General features: G+C 42.2%; 1 protein-coding gene across 15 annotated transcripts in view; it reads right to left on the reverse strand.

Annotated features, from left to right (window-relative positions):
- BRSK2 (BR serine/threonine kinase 2) overlaps window positions 1–17,365 on the reverse strand; it is a 327,332-nt gene that overhangs the window by 77,134 nt on the left and 232,833 nt on the right. For all 15 annotated transcript variants that reach the window (XM_069857785.1, XM_069857792.1, XM_069857790.1 and 12 more), the window contains exon 5: window positions 9,722–9,838. In XM_069857785.1, the coding sequence (XP_069713886.1) occupies window positions 9,722–9,838 (117 nt within the window). The remainder of the gene's footprint in view (window positions 1–9,721; window positions 9,839–17,365) is intronic.

Raw genomic sequence — 17,365 nt, forward strand, 5'->3', positions numbered from 1 at the left:
CGAGGCTTAAGCGAGGAGAGAGAAATGCAGTTTATCCCTTGAAAACGTTAGGAAAGGTGGAATTCAGAAGTTTACTAAAAGGTTTAATATACTCCCCCTACCTCCATCTCAGAGGTTATCAAAGGTATTCTAATGAGGTCTATCTGCTCAGTGGTGTCTTAATTTAGACTGTATTTCATAAACAGATAATGCAAACCAGAGTCTTCCCTCAGAGAGCTGGCCAGAGCTGGTCCTTGGGAGAACAAAAATAAGGGAGTCATGCCTAGTAGATAGGACAGACTATCTAGGCTCTCTTATCAGCTCTGTTTCTGGCAGTCATATGGACATGAACAATGTTACTGAACATTTTTAAAAGCTGGAGCTGCCCACAGCTTGAAAAAGGTGACCAGAACCTCACCATGAGTCTACTCCTTTGACTAAAACAAGAGCCATGCCACCACACCGTTCATACCTCACAGAAGTTTGCATGACTGAAATCTCTCAACTTGTACAAGGCTTTAACTTTCTAGGGCAAAAGCTTCTATAACAACAAAAAATATGATGGCAACAATAATGAAATAAAGCTAAAGTACTAAATAATGTTAATAAAATTGTGGCTCCTTGACTACGCGAGTTTCATCTGGTGGACTTGCAGCATATTGCTGGCCACTGCTGGAAAGAAAGTGAGGCCAGAGTAAGATGCTGAATTGCTTGATATTATGTATGCGTTCCCAAACCCCAACGTGTATTGTCCTCTGTGAATTTGCTTCTTTATAGCAATCCAACAGCTACTCTACACCTGTCCTTTTTAACACCCTGAAGTCTTAACCACTGTACAGCAACATCACTGGATTAATGCATGATTTTACAAGCTTTGAGAAGACAAGTTACACTATTTTTGTGAGTACACTTGACTAGTGGTGGTGTCTTCTTTTTCATACATAAAACCAGTGCAGAGTGTACAGGCTATCCCTATTTGTGTACACACAAATCAGAATTAAGGAGTAGCACCAGAATCAGGACTGCAACCCACGACTGTACAACACAGCCTATTGTCACCTGTGCCAGATTGCTTGGACAGAGCTGTAGAAGAGGACAGGATGGGAGCTGTTGGGAAGGCAGTAATGCAATTATGTTTTGGAAAAAAACCACAATAGCAAAAAGACTCTAGGAACTATATCAGGTAAATGACACTCACTCATTTTAGTCACCCCAGATTAGAAAGACCAGTTCTAATGTGTTCTGTGTAAGTGAGTCCCATTAGGTTTATTGGTAAATGTACCGGGGGTAACAAAGGAGAGAAGACACAATCTAGGTAACTGTTGAGCTCCAGTCACTTAGTGTGTCTGAGTTTCTCAGTATTGCATGCATTTTAGCATTCTGTCAGGTACTGTGCTACAATTGCTTTCCCTACAGAAGATGACTCACAAAGACATACAGTATATTAAATGGCTGCTACAGGTGGTGTCTGTGGCTGGGCTAGAAACTTAAGCCAGACTTCTCAAATCCTGCATAGTATCCTGTACAATTCAGCATCATCCTTCAGCACAATACTTTCTGGGTGGCCACACCATCTTGAGTGCACTGGAATAGCCAGTATCTCAGTTTGCAGAGTGCTTCTTTTTTTTCATTTGTATACAATGACTCCAACAAATATTTCAGAACTCTTAGTCATGGATGCTGAGCAATGTAACCACCTGGAAACCCTCCTGTACTAACATCCTTGAAAAGAAGAATGTGAGCGTTGTGAAGAAGCAAAGATAGGTACTCATCTATTTATGTGTCTCACCAGCAAATGGATTTAAAGCATTTACTTCCCCGAGGTCAGCTGGAGTGCAGTGGAATTTGGTAGGTGTCTTACACCACTGAAATTCCACTAAAATCTAGGAGAATCGGTCGAGAACATGCTACAATAAAACCTTTGAATAAGTTGGATTGATTTGATCATTCAATAGGTGCACTGCAACTGCCCAGAGAGCACAGGTTTTTGGCTTAGCCATTCTGAATTCTTGCCAGCACGCATGAGCAAGATATCTTGGCTAACGGCTCTAAAAGGGATCCTCTGGCCAGCCAGATGCCATAGAAAACACATTTCCATGCTGCCAATCACAGAACAACTTCAACCGTTTTAAAGAGAAAACTCAAATTTAATCAAAAATCTATTTATCTTTCTACAGTCATGAGTATTTCTTTAGCTCTTATCACTAATTATTCAATATACATGTGTCAAGAGCAACACTCCCTGTCATCATTCAGCTACATCTCCCTGCAGCAAAAGCCACAATCTGCCCTTGATAACAAATAAATATATTGCTCAGCAAGATCAAGAAGCAGTTGCTGCCTGCGGGTACTGCTGTAAAAAAACCATCAACATTGGCAGAGTTTACTTCAAGGGTGATGTGTGTTTTCCCAGGCTGGTCTGCCTGGGGTAGGAAGGGTTCTCTGAATGATCGTTCACAGCTATGACTCTACGACACGCTAATCTTAAGGATCTTGGGGACCTTAGTGAAGCATTTATGTGGCTTTCAAACAGGGGAAATAAACCAGAGTGCAATGGTTTGATGGGAACGGTTGGACTCGATGATCCGGTGGGTCTCTTCCAACCTGGTTATTCTGTGATTCTGTGATTCTGTGGTGAAATCTAGGACAGCCGTGGGCAAGTAAGCTGGGCACTTAGAAAGAAATGTGTATATCCTTCATGTATCTATCCTGAATTTCATCTGAGAAACTAGAAAAGTAGTTCTTGGCCTGTACACATGAAGATACAGCATGGCTACAGTACATCTGAGGCAAGCATCATCATATCTTCAGTGTAGATGTGATGTGGCTGCAACCTACAGGTCTCATTACGTAGATACAAGAGACCTGTGCTGTGCACACACAAATTGACTGCTCACATGCTTTATCTGGGATAACAGAGTAACAGCTTTTCCAGAAAAGCAGTTGGTTGACCAAGAAGCACATGGAAAACTGTGTGATTCTACTCCACAGTGTGACAAATCATGTGTTACACTGCCTGATGCGTTCCCAAGTCAAATCATAGATGAATGTCCATGCCTGGGTCCTTTGGTCTCATGCTTTACGATGGTACTGCTTTGGGGAGATGAAAAGCTTCTTTTGAGTGCCATTCTCTAGGCCTCACTGATGGTGGCAGGGTTTCTGCAGAGAGGGAGGAACAAGAAGTCTCCTTCCCTCTGTTCTTCTTATGCATGAAGTTACCTTGATACAGGAGGCTGTACAGGTGCACTGAAGTTCTGCCATGTCTGGTTGTTTTTGCTGTTGCTTGGATGCTAGAGTTTGTTCTTCCTCACCTGTTAATCACCATGTGCGAGCTGGCTTTCATAGACCACAGTTACTCACTAATGCAAAAGGCTACCTAAGCTTTCCTCCCATGCTGGGTAGCAAAGGGCTAAGGTGAAGGGGGGTGCTAGAGGAGTTGCAAAATAGATGAAGGGAATTCTTCAGAAGGACATATATAAGAGCACCCTGAGTGGAGAAAGTGACAGCTGTAGATCACACAGGAAAGTAAGACAGGGAGAGGCTGAAGAAACGGCTCCAGTAGAAATAGATAGTTAGGGCTGCAGTGAAGGCAGTGCTGTAGGTAAGGCTGCAATTAAGACAGTAGCTGTAGTTAAGCCTATGTGCTATTTTCCCATTACAGCTTCATCTCAGTCACTTAGCTTTATATGAGAAAACTCATTACCTAGCCCTAAGCCATCTTACTGCTGTTTACTGATTGAGAGCAATGATATTTTGGGGGAATCTGCAAATCAGCTCATTCATTAAGATGTAAGTTCAAATTAAGACTTGGAACCATTAAGAGATCTTATTTTAAAAAATGAAAAAGACCCCTGTATTAAAAGGCATAAAGATTGCAAAGTTGAGAATTCAAAAGTTAAGAATTGCTAAAATAAAGTCTGAAGAGGTTACACCACACTCTGCGGGTAAGTCAGGGTGAGGTGGTAGCTGTGTTGCTGACCCCAGTGCCTCTATTTCACTTCAGGCCTAAGCTAGAAAGTCTGTAGCAATGGGAGGAAAACTTAGAGTCACAAAGGACAAGCTTGTTGTAGAGGCAGCTGACTGACATACTCTCAAACTCTCTCCCTGCCCCTGCTACAGAATCTTTCTGTGAAAGAAGATGAATGGGTGCCCTAAACCAAGACACTCACAGGTAATTATGAATTACAGGTTCCACAGTTTTCAAAATCACAGTGTGACACACCTGAAGTTTGATTTACAGTATTTGTAAGCATGTGGAGCAGCAGCTGCAGTTGGTAGGCACTCCAAGTAAAGGACTTCATCAAACATGATTATTTGGAGATACTGGGCCCCAGGGTATTCAACTGCACACTCAAAACTGGTTGATTTTTTGATTTTCATTTTCATTTTGCAGAATCATGTGTCCTCATGTAGATGGAGATAATCACATCAATGTGTCAAATAACAGTATAGTATTTGTACACCTAAAATACTACAACGAAAATTCTACCTAGCATTCATAGCAAGGCTTGAATGCAGCGAGCAGAAACTATGAATAGATCCATAAAATGAATGATGATGAATAATCAAACATTAAACAGCTGTTTATGCAAAAAACAACAACACATTGAAACACCAAATGAGGGAAAGATTTGTTGGAAAAGAACTGTACAAACTTGGCCATATTTGAATGTGCATGGACTACATTAATGTTATACTGGCAACCTGAAGAATAGCACATCTTAAATTCTCACTGCTTGATTTTGCAGACCTAAAGATCTTTTAACATACCTTGGGATGTAGTATAGGCGACTCTGGTATTAATGGTTATTAATAAGGTTGTCTGGTAGCTCCCTTTATAATCCTCATTAGAGTTGCTTATGATGTACCATCAATGTAACAACTTAAAAGCAATTTTCCTTGCTTTTTGTCTGCCTCAGAGTGGTTCCATGTTTGTGTTTGCCTGTATGTTATGTATGGGCCGAAACATTTCCACTAAGTCTAATCTAAATTAAATGGAACTTTTTCCTATAAAAAAAGGAAAATTTCTGGTATTCTTAACTAAAAAGGGAAAAGTTGAATATTTGTTTGCATTCTTTAGATAGGTTTATGGCACTTCCACTAGAAAACTGCAGTTTCCATTTATTAGCAGAAACCCTAAATCTAGAGCATCACGATCAAAATTCTACCTGTACTGGCAACACCTCACAGAAGATTTTTTTCTACCTGAAACTGATACTGTGAGCTGCTCTGGCTGTATTTAACACAACATAAGAAACTCTAAACCAAAGTGAGAGCAAACCCAATAGCAAATAGATCTGGGACTGACAACAACTGTCTGGGGCAACCAGGTAGGGGTAACTAGAGCTGGAACCTAGCAGATCTGGGATTTGGGGCCAAACATGGAGCAGAAATGACTGGGAGAAGTCAGCAAGACTAGAGTGCAAATCAGGGAAAGAGATAGGAACAAGAGTGCTGGGAATGGAAGTTCTTGATGAGATGGGGTAAAAAGTACTAATTCTGGCACTTCTGATTTTAAGAGCCTAAATTTGCAACTCTAACAAGAACTGGATGTAGGACACTTGTATGTGTTTTACACAACATGCGCACATTTATTATAAAGGGGAAAGAATATGTGCAGCATCATGTCTTGTCATCGAATCAAAAATGCTGCTTGGACACTGAGGTGCATCACAACTGAATATCACTCTTCTGAACTATCTGATCATCTCTGGTGTGCTGATACAGCCAACATGGATGTAAGGGACTCAGCAGCTAGATTATCTCTGCTAGTATTTCTAACATACACGCAATGCATCGGTTGTTACAAATAGAGCCAGTAATCAAGTCCTAGTGATAATATGTGCCTTTTTTTTATTTTTTTTTTCTTTTGGATAAATCTAGGCAATCTGTGGGTCTGCAAAATGTTGCTAGGAGCTGCTAGGGATAGCTGAGAGTAGAGAAACTGTGCTGGGATTGTAAGTTGATGTTTTCTTCCATTACACCACCGACAGGCACAAGGTTCTCTTCTTTGTCTCAATAAAATCATAATCAGCATCATTCTCCCCACACGCACACAGCTTCCTGGATCAGGCCACGGGTACTGTTGCATACAGCAATTGTGGGGCTGTCAACAGCGGTATCAGCGTCCATACAAACTGCTTCTGCAAAGACTGGGTCTTGTGCTGGAGTGAGTTACATTTACATGTCCTACTCTGCCCTAGCTTTTGGTTGGGATAGGTTTGGAGGCAGGCAGCACATAGACTAGCAGTACTATGGGTTCTCAGTCACCTGGCAGCCTGCAGCCATCTCCATCCAGTAGAACTCAGTGTTCCAGAGCTGTGTTGAGTGAAATGGAAGGAAGTGAAAAGATGAAAAAATTCATTATGCCAGGTTTTTCAAGAAGCAATGGCGAATTAGGAATGATCTTTACAAGCTCCCAACAACTGCAACTCAAAAGTATTCTCTTTCAATACTTTATTTTAGCCATAAGACCTCCTAGTTCAAGAAAAGGGAACAAGGTGTAGGGAATGCCCCAACCCATCCTACTTTTTTCCAAGACTCCTATAGAAATGACTGCAATATATGTTCAGCCAACTTGGGCACTGCAATGATGCAGAATTGAAGCAGAGAAAGGAAATGCATCTTGTCAAGACCACCCTAAATGCCTTCAGCAGAGACAGAAATCAAGCTCAGATCACCTGGGTCTCAGTCGTAAGGTTGCACTCTGTCTTCTTGCCTAGTGACAATTCAGGATGGATTGGACAATATCTACCATTCTGAAACACTGAGAGGGAGCATGCTGGGAACAACTGCTGTGAAAAGAGACAGGGGGAGTGTCTCTGCATGCCATTTCCTGGATGAGTAAAAGGAGGAAGAGCTGAAGAGATCTAAAATAACAGAAGCAGCATTCTACCACATCTTCCACTTCTTTCCTTGTCTGCTGTTTGTTCAGAGATGTCCTCTGCTCTTGGAGGAATGCAGAGACTCACTGTGTTACTTTAGCATTTCAAGGACCATCTCCCCATGAGACTGCCTGGCTGTGTAATTTCTGAAGTAAGCAGAATTATTCCTGCAGACTCTGAACACAGCTCCTCTTTCCCTCGAGAGTCTAAAGACATGTGTTTAAAACTACAGCTTATTCCTCTGTGCTGTGTATGTGCAAGATTTGCCAAATACATGTTTCCAGTAATGGGGATTCATTACAATTAAGGCCCAATGTACAGTCTGTCAGTGACAACTTATGTCAGAGAAACAGCAAGTCCACCCTTACCTCTCTCTCCTACAGAAACTCAATCGGATTGAACTTGTATTGTTTTCTCCAGGTAGCCATCAGTGCTACAGAAAACCATGCAGATCTAAGGGGAAGCTTCCCAAATGACTGACTCTGAGGTATGAAATACAGCAGGTTATATGACTATCTTTGTGAAGCCAGTCAAGGCACTGTGGTGACCTAAAACCTACCCAAACTTTGGACTAAACTTAGCAGTTCAGTTGTGACAGCAAGAAACTTTTAACCGCTCTGTTGTATTGACAAAGTTAGCTGCACAACATGGCTGAACCCCATCTGATCCTCCCACTCTGACTGACAGAAATACCTGGAGACTACTTGTGTGACTGTCAGAGAAAACGTTACAGTTTCATCTCATTATCAGTGTTCACAGCACAGATAAAGCCATTCTGGAAATTAACTTCTGGGTGCACAGAGGAACATCTCATTAAAACTCTGTATCTCAGCCATGACTCACTCCGTTATGTTTCTTTTCATGCTGGCTGAAAGTACCAACTACACGGGCAGGTAAAACTGCTGCCTTGAAAAGCTCTGAGGTTGGTTACTGTGTGTGTTCCAAGGGAAAGGGTGTACAAATGTGTTGCCTTGTTGCCTTTCTTTGTGAACAGTGTGGCACATTGTTATATACTCCTTACCTCCTTCCTCCCTTCACCCTCCAAACCAGAGAGATCACAAGACACCAGTATCAGCCATGCTGGGCTCCATGCCAGGAGAATTAATGAAGTGGTGTAATAGCTCACACGGAGGCCTAGTGATTGGCACCACAGTTAAAATGCATCTGCAAGGCAGGAGATCATAGCTTTGCTGCTGTGTTCTGTTTATTACAGGCACGTCTCTTCCGTTCCATTGATTTCTTTATTAGCACGTTTTAAGGCCACTGTGTGGGGGCTGGCTCTGCTTGAAGCATGGAGGTTTGAATTCCAACACAGCTTAAGAAAACGAAGTCTCCCTTTGAGACTTTAGACCTGGATGACAGATCCTGGTGCTAACAAGAACAGGAACCCTACTGAGAAGTTCCTGAAGAGTTCGAAAAATCTTACAGAGCAATGTGAGACTGGGTTGGTTTGGAAGGAAGGAAATTTTACCTGAAGAATACAGAGGCTTTGTGGTAACTGCAGGGAGGACTTAATTTCCTAATCTAGAGGGGAGGTTTGCAAGCATGCCCAAGCAACAGAGATGCAGACTCATAGTTCCTTGCTTTTCATCTGTACTGTTAAGAGGTGAAATGTGGACTTGACATGGACAGGAAGGAATGGGTGGGTCTCGGTGTACTCATCAACCATCATTTGATCATATCATGGACCTTGAATAATTTCACCATACATTATTTATGACTTGGAAAGCAGAACCATACAACTGAAGACTGAGAGTCAGTGTCTGGGCTGTACAGAGAATCAGGATTGCTCCACATCTACTCTGAATTGTCTTGGCTCAGAGCACAGACTTAAAAAAAAATGGACTCTAAGCAGCTGAGGATGGGGCTGGAAGGAGTCATCAGATTCACACTACCAAAGGCGAGGAAGAGTAAGTCTGTATGGGAGAAGGTAGAAATTGGCTGCAACTGTCTGCAAATCCATTTGCTGAGCTCACTGTTTTAATAAATTCAGACACAGCTAAAAGCTGACGTAGTGGTGCCAGGCTGCAGCAGCTCGATGCAGCTGCTGCCCTTGCCACAGCTCACTGCGACAGCTCCCTGCACAGTCACCATGGACCCAAGCCATTGCTATGGCAGGTTTGGGGGGCATGGTACGGTGGTGTCTCTAGAGACAATGATGATGAGAGGGCGCTGTCCCCGGAAAGCACATCCTGTTCTTGGCCAGGCACCCAGGCTTTGCTCAGCTGTCGGGCTGTCTCTCTTGGAAATTCTTAGTAAGTTCTTACTGGAAACTGAATTGCCATGGAAATGATTTTACATTGCCCCTGAAATATTGCTCTAAGCAGCTTCCTTGTATTCATGCCCCACTTGTAATTGCAAAGGTCCCTGCTGTCTCCCTGTCAATACTGGATGTGAGCCGACACGAAGCAGTGTGGAGCATGAATAGGAAGAGCTGCATGCAGGCAGCCTAATAAGGACATGCAAATTCCATTTCAGAAGCCCCAGATTTTTTTTCCCACCTCCTAATATTTTTAAAGCCTCTACTTAAGACCAACCAATACTATTGTTTTCAGTTCCTAGAAGTATCATGGCCAACGAAAGAAACATACATCAGCATATGCAGACAATCCAGACCTGAAAGCCTTGATTTTTATATCCACATGTGACACTCACAGAGGCCTGCTTTTCACTGTACAGCACTTTAAAAAACCTTTGAGCTACCTTATACACTGCATGCATCATATCAATTTATTATGCTACTGGGAAATAACATTGCATAGTCTAAGTCTGCAGGTCTTTAGTGGAACTCTTACTATAGACAACTTTTACATCTGGAATCTACCGCTGATTTTTGCAACATGTTCTGAGATACTCACCCACAACTGGTTTCTAACAAGCTGTCCCCAACCTGCAGTGACGCCATCCCGAAGTCTGCTATCCGGATGTTGTTCTTTTCATCCAGCAGTAGGTTTTCTGGTTTTAAGTCCCTGTGACTGTAAAGAGAGGATCAAAATGTGAGTTAGATTATCCATGACAGCTTTCCCACTCCAAAACTTGTTCTTTATCTAGCAGAGCATCCAATCTATTATATTTTAATTGATTTCATTTTTTTTTCCTGTCCCAGGCAGGCGAGCACATACATCTAAGATGCAATCTTTGCAATACTCCAGATTGTATCACAAATGCCCACTTCTGATTAATGCGAGGCTTGAGGCTGTGGTACCCTGATAGGAAATAAACATCTTCCAACTTTCAGTGATACCAACACAATCTGAGGGAGACAAAATGAGTGACATTTAGAGAAAAACAAGCATCCTTGGTGTAAATGTTACTGCAAAAAGCCTCTATGAGGCATATGGCTTTGAAATAATTTTGGGTAGTTAGCTCTGATGGAGAAATCACTTCAACACAGTACTGCTTACAACTAAAGGTGGCAACAACGGGGAGGAAAAGAGAGGATTCCCTCCTTTCCGTCAAAGCTCGTTCTCTTATTATTTGGCAACATGGGTAAAGCCAAGTAGCTATGGTCTTCAGGACGGCAACTCCTGCTTTAAGTAAAAGGTACCATATATTGAATAATTTATTAATCTCCATTACCCACAGCCAACACCACTGTGCACCCATATCTGCTTCTTAGTACTCAAGCACTTTTGTACAAACATTACGTTTACCTGATTTCATATCCAAAGACAAAAATCTTGCACAAAATTTGTGATGACTTTGGTTTTTTAATTTTTATTTGCAACTTTTGATGAGTGACATAGATGAGAGAGGCACTTCAGGCAGACTAAAGAAGCAGTTCGTTTCTTGTTTTTGCTTATGAGTAGGCTAAACAAGTCTTTGATGTCTTGCTAATAAAAGGCTCAAAGACAAGCTTTCAAACCTTGCAGGCAGACAGCCAGCTTTGGTGCCCAGTCAGACCTGCGGGAAATGGCCAGCTGGCAACACATGCAAACAACAGTCAGGCAAACAACAGTCATCTGCAACAACAGTTTGCTGAAACCACTTACCCTGACCATAAATTGAACTCAGCAAAAGAACCAGCGTTAGGACAGTCTGGTTCAGTGACACCCATAATGGAAGGCAATCTTATGCCATTTCCTCTTTATTTTTTTAAGATATTCCTCTAGCACTTCTCATGCACACAAGTGTAATTCTGCCTCTATACCACTGTAAAGAAGCACAGCCTAACCTCTCAAAGGATCATGAGAGACATGGCAATGTCTTGGAAATAATCTCCTCTGATCTGAAAAGAAGTCAGGAATGATCAGTTAGAGACAACCTGTAAATAATGCAAGTCAGTTCTAGGCAAAACTAGAGCCTGCAGAAATAGGACACCTGGAGAGTGTAACAGATATGTCCAAACTTCCAACAAAATGGTGTGCATTAAAAGCAGATACCTTATCACTGAATTTTCCCCCCTCAATTTTTAAAAAGCATAAAATTTGGTCTCCAGTCTTGTATAGCCATGATGAACAGCATTGTACCTTGAATACTGTGTTCAATTTTGGGCCCCTGACTACAAGAAAGACATTGAGTTGCTGGACCGTGTTCAGAAAAGGGCAATAAAACTGGTGAAGCATCTGGAGCACAAGTCTTAAGAGGAGCAGCTGAAGGAACTGGGGTTGTTCAGTCTAGAGAAGAAGAGGTTTAGGGTTGACCTTATCGCTCTCTAAAACTACTTAAAAGGAGGTTGTAGCGAGGCAGGTATTGGTCTCCACTCCTAAGTAACAAGTGATAGGACAAGAGGAAATGGCCTCAAGTTCCACCAGAGGAGGTTCAGATTGAATATTAGGAAATATTACTTCACCAAAAGGGTTGTCAAGCACTGGAACAGGCTGCCCAAGGAAGTGGTTGAGTTACCACCCATGGAGGTGTTTAAAAGTTGAGGAGATGTGGTACTTAGGGACATGGTTAGTGGGGGACTTGGTGGTGTGAGGTTTACACCTGGACTGGAGGATCTTAAGGCCTTTTCCAACCAAATCTATTCTGTGAAATTCTGCATGTTAAAGTGATCTTGTTAAGCACAGGCAAACAATCCAGTAGTTAATTGAGCTGCATTTGTGCATATTTTCATCTTACAAAGCAAATAGGAAATCTACCTTTCCCATAGAAATCAAAATTTTGAGGTTAAATGGAGACAGAAGGTTTATTAGCATATAATAATTACCAAGATCCAAGACAGTCATATCTACTTAAAAAAGCAGGAGACGAGTGACAAGGAAATATTCCAGAGGCAGCAAATGACTAGTTAATGGCTATGAAAAGATTCCCTGAATGCCATCATCAAGGACAGCAGTGCTGGACAAATACAAGACTGTTAATAACTGCCAAATCTGAACATGTTCCAGCTCCAGCAGTTAAATGGAGTGAAGAGCCCACAGTCCTAATGCAAGCTAGGAAAGCTGGACACTAATGAGACATTAGTGTGTGATTTAATCTTTCCTCCAGCAGACAGCCTGGACATTTCTTATTTCACAACTGGTTTCATTAATGAGTTGCTGGGAAGACCTCATTTGACTAGGGAGATGCACTTAAGTTCTCCTATCTGAGGACTAGGGCTCTAGCCTGTTTGATGCTATGTAACTAGAAACCTCCCCACAGCTCGAATTGAGTGTCCTTCTACTGTGCATGGATTTTCAGCAGCTATGGATGTTTTTCAGCCTTGGCAACTGTTCTCAGAGAACTGCTGAACGGATACAAGGTGCAGAGGCTGATGGTGCTGCTGTCCATGTCTGTTCCACTATCTGTGAACTGGCTAATATCATTCATACAGTCTATAGCAAAAATTGAAATTCTTTGCTTATTCTAAAATGGTATAGTTTTTTAGAAGAGAACTTGAAGGAACGGTCAAGGCACAGCATGACCTAAACACAGGATGTCCACAAGTGTTTCTCCAGCCTGGATGTACACCCACTACAAAACATCTCAGGTTATTTTAGGAAAATGGTGCAGCTAAAGGAAATGTAGAAATGTTCCCCTTCCATGCCTCAAAGCCATTGGCCTTAGCAGATCTGCCACAGGTCCTGGCTGGAGAAGAATCTATATGAACCTTCAACCAGCCCCTCTCCCAGACCACTAAGAGGCAGTGAAAAAGAAGGGGCAACACCTTGAAAACTAGTACAGTATTCACTGGTGGCAAGAAGTCTCATTCTCCTCATTTCATCCTGTCTTCCTGTCAGGATTCAGAACATAGACAGCCTGAGGCCTAGAATTTTAGGGAGGTTCATGTGGGAAAATGAGGTTCCTAAAAAGTGACAAGTATATTCATGTCTGTTATTTTGGAGAACCACTGCAAGAGAGAGAGGGAAAAGTGGGTGCCACTATCCACATTCCAAACATGCAGTAATCATCATCTCAGTGTGCTATGCAATGCTTTTCCACGAATGATTACCCTACATGAGCTAATGGTATTTTTTAGGCAGAGGTCCTGTTCCATCTCCTAGAGCACTTTGAAAGCCTTAAGTTGGGAACTCAAGACTCATGGGACTGGGATAGTATGAGTGAAAGGAAATCTGGAATGGCAATAGACCGCTCAGTTTTTTTGTTTTTGTTTTTTTTTTTCTCCAGACACTCACCAAAATAAAACCAAGAAAAATTATCAGCTCTTCACTACAGCTCACTGAGCAGAGAGGAGCATACGGACTCTGTCAAGAACCGTTGTGCTTATTGCTGACTGGACACTAAAACACAAGAACTGCATATGGCAGTTTTGCATCTCTCTGACCCTTCTCCATCCCTCTTCCAACGCAGCCTTAGTGCCCATTATGGACGGTTAGCACAGGAAATTTCATGGTAGCTTAGTATTTTTTTTGCTATTGTGGCACCACTCCTCTTGGAGATCAGGGTGCAAGTGGGATCAGGCAGCGCTTGCACATTCAGTCATCAGAGAATTTTACACCCCAGTGAAAATTTTTTTCTAGTTGGAACATTTCTCTGCAATCCATCTCTGGACCACTTTGAATTTGCTGAGGCAGCATCCTGGGGATATAAGTCAGGCCAGGAGCCTGCATCAGAGTGGTAGAACCACTGGCAATGAGACTTCCTCTTCACATTTGCATTTCCTATCTTTGTATCACCAGCTTTTCAAATGCCAGAAGGAAGGGAGAGGAACATATGGGAACTGGGAAGGCTTGTTGTAATTTACCTAAGAGCCCAGCAGACCGGACAGCCTCATGCATTCATATTTGGAAAGAATTCTCTTGTGCCAAAATGAAACAGAACAAAACCAAAACAAAAATCCCACTGTATGTGGTAATTACTTGGCATTAATGGAACATTGTAGAGTAAATGCATTTAATTTGGTCCCATTCCAGCTGATCTCTCTAGCTCTCCATGTCTAATATGACCGCATCATCTCCTCTCTCTGCAGGTGAACACAGGACTCGTTACCCTTTTGTTGTTCTAAAGGCTCTAAAGCTGTAGGGGCTTTACCACATGGTTGGAAAATCAGAAGAGAAGAAAACAGCTCTTTCAGTGACAAGTACAGCAAACTCTTCTATGAAGCCCTGCATACGCTGAGAAATAATCTGAAAGAGGAATGCAACACTGCAGAAGAAGTCAGTGTAACCCTGATCCAGGGTGGCCACAGACTGCCCAGGGCTCCTCAATCAAGACAATGGAGTGATAAATTAGCTCCAGGAGCCTGCATACAGCAGGCTTTTGAAGGGAGAGCATGTGAGTGAAAGGGAGCCATCAAACAAGCAGGAGAGGGGAAACACACACTGACAGACCTCTCTACAATATCCCTCTTTAACAGATTACAACAAAGGCTTCACAATTCCCTTGCAGCACAAGACGGATACAGAGAGAAGTCTGAAAGAAATATCCCATGGAAATGGGTACAGCTCTTGGAGGTTGTGCATAGAAAATGAAAGACACACACATGCATTAACATGTTTCAGCATCCCACTTACACAATGGCCACGCTTGCTTGCTGGTTGCTCCCAGTGATGCTATTCAGACAGCTCCTCTAGCTCCCTCCATTGCCTATCTAGTCCTGCTCTGGGAATATCCCTGTATTTGTACTGCAGGCAGTTGCAGCATACATAAAGAAGAGAAGCAAAACATTCTCTCCTGGTCATGCAGGGTTGGTAAAAGATTTTTGGCGTAGTGATAGACTCCAGATCTTGGATTCAAATAAGCAATGTCACCTGGCATGAGATAATGAACTAACACATTATTTTAAAGTGATTTTTGAGCTGAAACATTCATAACAGTTTCTATGACAACTCATTGTAGGTCACAGATTTCTAACCCAAGAAACCTCCTAACTGGAATAGTTGCAGGTCATTTGTACTAATCAAATCGTTGGCTACTTTGCAAATGCTTTTCTTACTGACCTCCAAATCCCAGAAGGGCCAGACAACAGAACAATTGTTCTGCAGTATGTCTTTTAAAAGTGCCTGATGTGATGCAAATAATTTATCAGTAATAATTAATACCATAAGAAGCAATACTTCTAATATCTTTGAGCAGAAAAAGCCTTTAATGTTTTTTTTCTCTTGCTTCTGCAAATCAGATCAGAACATGTAACTTGTATCTACCTACAGAAGAATCTTTGTTTAGAGCTGTGGTTGCTATGCTCCAATTCAGTTACTTTTCACAGAATTCTACAGCACAAATAAATAGTTATAGCTAGAAAAAAGAACAACATCTACAAACGTATCAGGAGCTCTGAAGAAGGGTTTGTATGCATAAAACCTTTCTTGCTTTTTAACAATTACTTCCATTGATCTATTAAAATATCTCTTCCCTACCAATCTTGCCTCAAAACATACATTCATGTATTTCAAAGCCAGGACAGACTGTCAGGTCTAAACAGCACTGTTATACTTGCCAAAGAATGCTACCTGGTTATGCTTACAGTAAGATCATGCCAATTTTGAGTTCCCAATGGCTTATATAAAGAAGTAAACTTACAAAAATACATGTCCTCTGACTTTAGCTGAGCTGGTAACTTTGCCTTTGGCATTGCAGCTGCTGTACTGGATGGGTTTGCTCTGGTTCCCTGTACAAGCAAAATCTGAAAATTCCTTGCTGTTTTAGAGTGAGACTTAATCACAGATCTGAAACTCCTGGTTTCAGGCAATGATTGCTGAATTCCAGCTCTCAATGGGGGAAAAAGGCAACTTCCTCACTTCCAATAGTCTGAAAGAAAACTCGAAAATCCTAAAGACTTAAAGAACAGAAAAAAAATCCCAACCAAACAGAAGCCAACCTTATTAAATGCCACAGTTTCTAGACCAGTTTCACATTTGGAGCCTTGCATCATAATTTCAAAGTGTCCACCTGCTGCAGTCTTAAGTGTCTGACAGACCATCCCTGCAGAACACTGTGGCACACGCCCTATAAATGAAGCAAGGCAGAACAGGAGTCATTAGAAGGGTGGCACTATCTGGCAGAACATGGCGTCTGGCATTCTTCAGTGCTCTCTATTTGTTGAAGACATCCCAGCTTTCTCCCTACAAGCATGCTTCCTTCCCTGACAGTGCTCTACAGCTCCTGCCTGCAAGCATATACCACAGATTTTGGCACTACTGCTGTGAAATCTTCACATGCTATTTTATAAGGAGCTGTTTTCCCTGCTGCACTTATGGGAAGAACACAACGTAGAGTCAAACAAAGCTCTTATTCATTGCCTCAGATTTATAAGTCACACACCCCTGTGCCTACGCATGCACACACAGACACACTTCAGCAAGAGCCTTGTGCGTACTCAAGCAGGCACAGCCCCAGGCAATGAAAGGAGAAAGGGCCCTCATAATTGTCATTTATCAATATTCATAAAGAACCTGCCTTAACCCCCTTTCTTGCATGCTCAGGAAAAAAACACAAAATGAAACCCAACCAAAATAAAAATAAAGTGAAATAATCATCTTGCTGCTTATTACTGCAGGGGATTTCCTCTCAATGTCACCACTGCCCTGTGCAGTAATTGGCATTATCTGTTATCTCTGAAGCCATAATAAGGTTTGCCACAGGGCATTTTCTGTAATCATATTTTTATTTGTCAGCTTGTGAGATACAGACACCAAATATGAGCTTGACCAAAGCAAAACCCCAACATACACAAAATATGCACACCACCAATCCGAGCTCTCACTGGTGATGTCACACCCAGCCAATGAAGCGCACGCCAGCTCCCCTCGCTCAGCTCCCACCCTCTGTTGGCTGCAGCATTCTCTCGCTGGAGATAAAAGAGACTCTTCCAGAGGAAAGCAAGAATTTGCGACCTCCCCCAGTACGTGCTCCTACATTGTTTCCAACTGAAAATAAAGCCAGCGCTGAATTAGCTGAGAGCTCTCCCACAGTATGGAGGCAGGATATTCAAAAGGGACTGTTGATTTGGGGCACGCAGCTGAGACATCTTACAGGCCCTGAATTTAGCAGAGCAGACACCCAGCATTAAGTGAATGGCAGCTTAGGAAAGAAATATCAGTTATGTCCAAAGAAAAACTCCCAGGCTTCCTGGTCTTACACTGATGTCCAAGGAACCCCAGGTTCCTCTGCCATTTCTT

Source organism: Phaenicophaeus curvirostris, chromosome 5 (assembly GCF_032191515.1).
Source record: "Phaenicophaeus curvirostris isolate KB17595 chromosome 5, BPBGC_Pcur_1.0, whole genome shotgun sequence".
NCBI classification, from domain to species: domain Eukaryota; kingdom Metazoa; phylum Chordata; class Aves; order Cuculiformes; family Cuculidae; genus Phaenicophaeus; species Phaenicophaeus curvirostris.